Source organism: Dermacentor silvarum, chromosome 2 (genome assembly GCF_013339745.2).
Source record: "Dermacentor silvarum isolate Dsil-2018 chromosome 2, BIME_Dsil_1.4, whole genome shotgun sequence".
In the NCBI taxonomy this organism is placed as follows: Eukaryota; Metazoa; Arthropoda; class Arachnida; order Ixodida; family Ixodidae; genus Dermacentor; species Dermacentor silvarum.
The window spans coordinates 77,253,181-77,259,269 of NC_051155.1; the positions used below are offsets into that span (position 1 = coordinate 77,253,181).

General features: G+C 46.3%; 1 protein-coding gene across 1 annotated transcript; it reads left to right on the forward strand.

Annotated features, from left to right (window-relative positions):
- The first annotated feature begins 3,825 nt into the window (after nucleotides 1-3,825).
- Nucleotides 3,826-5,679, forward strand: LOC119440995 (uncharacterized). The gene has a single exon (XM_037705757.2). The coding sequence runs from the start codon at nucleotides 3,826-3,828 to the stop codon at nucleotides 5,173-5,175; it is 1,350 nt and encodes a 449-aa protein (XP_037561685.2). The 3' UTR covers nucleotides 5,176-5,679.
- Nucleotides 5,680-6,089: the final 410 nt, after the last annotated feature.

The window sequence follows — 6,089 nt, forward strand, 5'->3', positions numbered from 1 at the left end:
AGTAGAGCAGTAAACTCGCGTGTAGAAATGTTCAAAACGAGGCAAGTTGAGGATAGGGAGAGAAGATGACACCGGTTCTGGTGACAGCGGGTAGGCCGACTCCGGAAATTGGTGCTGCGGAACCCTTACTCCAGCATGCGGATGCACAGGCTTTCGCTTACAGTTGAGAAACTCCAAGGGTCAAGTTCTTTATTTGTTAAATTTACTGGATGCACGACAGCGTGCGGCACGGAGTGTGCCTGCTTGCCTACGCATGCAAGCACACGGTGCCAACATTTTCCACAAGCCAATAGCGTGATTCTTGAAGTTGACATGCCTACCTACGTTGTAATGGCGTAATGTTGAGTTTACAGGATAAAATTTAAAGTGGTCGTTAATGTTAATGATATTAACATACTTTCGAAACATCACGTACTTTCACGGAAGTATCCGCATGTCTATCTAATCGTTTTGCATTCAACTTGAGTCACAGTGTAGGTCCATGATGGTCTAATGGGTACAGGTTTAGGGGGTTGTGCTGATGGAACAGGCTTCGAAACCATCCGCAGGAGCAACTTCGGTCAATGTGTGTGCGTGACAGGGTGTGTGCCACTCTGTTCAGTGTACCTCTTTCTCGCCAACTTTGGTTATTTGGCATGTGTCCCTGGGTACGTGGAGCTCCTCAATAAGCCTCCTTGACGCTACCTCTGGTAACTGTGCGTGTGCCGCAGTTGAACGAACCTGTTTGGTGCCAACCTGGGTATGTGCGGCTCTTCAATCTGAAAGACTCATAAAAAATTTATCCAGCGCTGGGCGGATTCAAACTCGCGCCATGTATACTCAGACAATATTCCCTGAATATCTATTCTCAAACGGGCCACGCGCGGACTTCGTGGCGGCGTCGCTGGATGGCGTAGCATCTTAAGGGGGCAGCGTGAGTGAGGAACCCGGCTGCATGCACGCCTCTTACATAGCGCGTCCCTGCGACGGAAATGGGGTGTGCTGGTATATTGCTTCAATACTAATCGCATTAACTTCGACATTCATCGTGAGATACGTTCTGCCGGAAGTGTTTATGATTACGAGTACATTACTTCGTTTGAAAACATACCTCTACAGACGCATGTACGAAGACAGAAAGCAACTGGCCGGCTGGCCACTGCTGCGGCCTAATGATTGTCTACTCCCAATGAATGAGGAGATACAGATAGAGAATTTAAAGATGTGAACGTGCGGAGAGAATAATGGCGAAGTAACAGCCGAGTAAAGATTAGGATTATAAAAGAGCCTTGGTGGTATTCTACCGTAGACTTCCATTGCAAAGTGTTCTATCCGTGTAATCCTCGAACAGCATTGCGCCATATTTTGTGTTCAGTAAATACAGGTTCTGCAACTTTCAACCTGACACCAAATATAGCAGAAACATTTATTTCTCCGCATAAGTGGTTCACTTATTTAGGACACTAATGCCAAACCTATAGCAGCGCAGCACCTAAAATATTTGCTTGTAAAAAAATGACAGCAGATCCACGACGTGTATGATGATGAGTGGGCGAAGCTCCGGAGGGAATCATCGGATCTCCCGCTTAAGGGGACGCTAGCACAAACGCGTTAGAAACGTGCAGTACTCTCTAGTAAGGGGGAGCGGCCACAGCGTCTTACGCAGCCATTTACACATGCCGGAACGTGCACCGCGTTTGCCGACGCCATCACATGACTGCTGAGAGAGTATACCCAACACCACCTAGACTTTTAAGGCCTCTCGACGACTGCCGCTCTGACGCGTGACGTCACCGCACTACGACGGCGGGAGCACATGCCGCCGCGACCGGCGAGGCAGCACCCCCTGGTGGCCGCTGCAATCGTTCTCTCACCGGCGCTTCCCGCGCCGTTTCAAACCGCATCAATACAGAGTACTCAGAGGCGCACTTTCGCATAAGAAACAAGATAACTATTTTGACTAATACACAAGACGCAAAATCCATCTTGCACAGTGCGAGAACTTTTATTTCTATTCCTGCTAATGCACAATTTAAAAATTATTATCGGGAAGCTTTTTTTAAATATTAATTTTGAAATAGTAATGTGAGATGAGACATCGCCATTGCTGTGGACATCGCCATCGTCAAGTTTGCACATGTTCTTTGCGTTCGTTACATATACCGTGTGCGTTGCACGTGTTTCTTCGTCGTTTCTTTGCCATTTACTGAAGTTTAGCTCCGGCAGCGAATTCTTGGATGGATATCGAGTGAAACATCCTTGAAAGCAACATGTGCGTGTGACATTTCCTGGGCTATTTGTGAAAATGCCAGGTCACTGTTGAGTTCCCGGCTGCCGCGGGAACTACGACGGGGAGAAGGCTGTGCGCGTGTTCACTTTCCCGGCTGACGCTGACAGAAGAAGGCAATGGTTAAAAGCCATTCCACGTGCTGATTTCGTACCCGGAAAGCGCTCAGTGGTAAGTTACAAAATCGTGACATTTATTCCACGATCTGTAAACGTTGACATGCTGCGCGACGCCAGTTTTCAGTATCTTGTGTTCACTGTTTCACTCGTCATGTTAGCTCTCCTAAATATGCCAACTTATTTCCGTTTTGTGTCCAGGTCTGCGAACGGCACTTCCGAGCGTCAGACATTCGGACTTCTTCTAGTTATGTGGACTCGAAAACAGGCAAGGTCGTCGAGGCAAAATTGAAGATGGCTCGCCTTAGCCCCGAAGCCGTTCCTTGTGTTTTCCCGAACTGTCCCGCGTACCTCTCCGCACCCGCTACAGCCACGTCTCGAGAGGCACCTGATGAAAAGAGGATGCGCCTTGAAGCAGCTTCCTTGCGGGAAGCCATCGCCGCATCACTTCAGACCCACGAGGAGGAAGAGTCAGGAAACAATATCGACACTTTCCAGACTCTGTTGGAGCGAGTTTCGGAAATCAAGCTTTCCAGCTTCTGGAATGTTATTTCTCGACCCACCTGCGTGGTTTTTTTAGTCTTGCTTCTGTTGATGCCCCTTCCATTTTTCTGTCGATCACGATCTCACAGGACCTCACTGTGAAAGTTTATTGCCGAGATGTGCAGCTCACTACAACTGATGGCATAGATACCATCCCTGTGAAAATTAATGATATGCGCCTCTTGACCCGCCTGCTAGATGATGTTGAGGCCTTAGATCAAAAGATTTTGCCTAAGGAGGAGGAGAGAATTAAGCGTATACTGACGTTGACACTTTCTCTTCTTCAAGATGCCTCAAATTGCGAGCTGTCGAATGTTGAGCAACTGAATGCTGTCCGATTTCTCAAAGAGCAAGTTGCTCTTCTCCTTGTGAAGTACTGCAACTCATTGCGGTATTCTCCAGAGTTTCTAGTGTTTTCGAGCATTTTATATAGTTTCTCCGCATGCCTACAGGTTTCTCCGCAGTTCTGGAAACATTAGGCTACCACATCAGTCAACAATACGTCGTATATGCGATTCCTACAAAGTAAGCTCAACACACGAGCAGCACGGGGCTTCATTCCTATCCTATGCAAAGAAGCTTGCCACTACGATGAAGGAACATGAGAAAATTGTCGTTCTCATGATGGACGAAATCTACTTGCAGCCTTATTTTGATTATAAGGGAGGCGTAATTGTTGGTGCAGCATGTAATAGCTCAAATGCAGCGAAGACAGCTCACGTGTTCATGATGGAAAGCTTGCTTTCATCTCAGAAAAATGTAGTGCACATACTTCCGGTAGAGCGTATCAGCGCACAGCAGCTTCATACCATTGTGCACAGCATTATTACTGAGCTGGAGAATGTCGGTTTACAAATCATTGCAGTGATAAGTGACAACAACTCCATCAACCGTAAGACAATGTCACTTTTTGGGGCGCCCTGCAAACTTCAATGTGTATATAGACACCCTGCAGACTCTGAACGCCCACTTTTCTTTCTAATTGACCCTGTACACTTATTGAAGTGTGTGAGAAACAATTGGATCAATCAGCGAAATGCTGGAACGTGCATGTTCTTTCCTAGCCCCACAGGACCTAGCGAAAAACCACCTATACTCACAGCTTCATTTAAAACTCTTCGAGAGCTTCACTCAAAAGAACAGAGTCAGCAGATTAAGTCTGCACCAACGCTTACAACAAAAGCTCTTAATCCATCGAACATTGAGCGCCAAAATGTCATGCTTGCGCTAAAAATTTTCAACCCTTCTACAGCGGCAGCTCTTCGGACATGTGGGCCGAGACTTCAGTTCGAGCATGTGGTTCGAACTGCAGAGTTTTTAGAAATAATAAAGTGGTGGAGCATTCTGAATGTAAAGACATGCAACAAGGGCATTCGGCTTCGTGACGAGCTGCAGTCACCTATTACATCAGTAACAAGTCCCCAGGTCCAGTTTTTGTTGAGTGTAGTCAAGTGGCTAGATCTGTGGCAGTCACTCAAGTTTGACACAGGCATACTTACAAGGGAGACGCACAGTGCCCTCCGTCTCACGACAGACACCTTAGTAAAAGTGACAAAATATTTCTTAGAGGAAATGCACTTTGACTATGTGCTGTTAGGAAAGTTTCAGACCGATTGTTTGGAAGAGAGGTTTGGCAAGTATCGCCAACTCGCTGGTGCGCAATACCACATATCCATAAGACAAATGTATGAGTCTGAGCGAAAACTTCGTCTGCAAAATATTTTGGAGCTCCCAGAAATGGAAACTGCAACAGCTGCAGTGGCAGTAAACGATGATGTGCTCGACAAGTTTGACATTGAGGTTGCAGACGATGACTATCAGAAGAACGCACCGAATCTCCATGCAACCACCTACGTTGCTGGTTACTGTGCCCATGCTGCATTCAAAAAACTTTCATACATGTCTTGCAAAGGAAATTTGATGCTAGAAGACAACATTGAGGTTGAAGGTGGGGAATTAGTGCAGGCCATGACCCGTGGCGGTCTCAAGTTTCCTGAGCCTGCAATAACAAACGCTGTTCTTACAGCAGAAATAGTTCTGGACAAACTGAGGAGCGAACAGTATGCAACACAATTTCATGCACTGCCAAATCAAAAGGAGGCTCTTTGGGCACTCACACATGATTTAATAATTGACAGCATTGATTTCGATGTGTGTGAGAATGGACACACCCCGCGAGTGGTGATGCACCACGTCCTATGTGCAGCAGCTAACACGTTATTAAGTAACTTTTGCAAAAGAAAAAAATGATCAACTTGTAGCTGAAAAGGCCGCGAAAGAAAAAGAGCGAAAACTGAAGACTCTGAAAAACTAACTGCTCCACGCACTTGCGACTGCTTTCTTTCATTATTCAATGTCAGTGCTTCGTTTTGCTTGCTTGCTTGTGACTTGTTTGCTTGTGACTGTATTCATTGGTTACTGGTGGATGTTAGTTCCGAAACCGGTTTTTGTGTTGTATTTCTGTACACAGTGTATTTTCTTGTGCCTGCGGAGCATCTTTAAGTTGTGTTGGCTTAATGCAATGTCAGCTTTTGTGGCGAAACAGCTTTAATGAACTGCTCACTTCTCATGTTTCTCTCCTGAAAATAAAATATGACTTCTGAAAGTCTCTTTCATTCAGCATTTAAAATAGAAAATGTTTGAAACGTAGCTTCACAAATCTGCATATTGATACATAATAAAATCAGTAACGGTATGTCGAAAGGTAAGGGGTGCACCTTCGCGCAAACGAGGACTAAAAAAATCTGGCTTTTTGCAAGAAAAATATGGTTCCCAAAAAAGAATAATTGTTTCAAAGCGGCATTCTCAGCTCGCTGAACTGTATAGGAAAGCCAAGGGGTCGCGGAAGCCGAACGTCCAGCGCCGTCGTGGTAGGGTGACGTCACTGAGCCGTGGAGAGGCCTTAAAGTCTACGTGGTGTTGGTATACCCCCCGTATTCATAAACGCTCCTCGACTTGAACTTGACTTGCCACCGCTTTGGGCAGCGCGTTCGAAAGGCGCTGGAGGTAAGGTGGAGAGGCCACAGCGTCTTACACCAGCTTCTTACACGGGCCGTAACGCGCTAGCACAAACGCGTTAGACACGCGCTAGAAACGCGGCCTTTCGTTAATGTTGGGTATTTATAGCCATCGTGGTGCGTTTGTCCATGTCCGCTTCGTGGCGT

Excerpts from the sequence above, each read along its gene's own strand:
- LOC119440995 (XM_037705757.2), top strand. The coding sequence starts at position 3,826 with ATGTCACTTTTTGGGGCGCCCTGCAAACTTCAATGTGTATATAGACAC.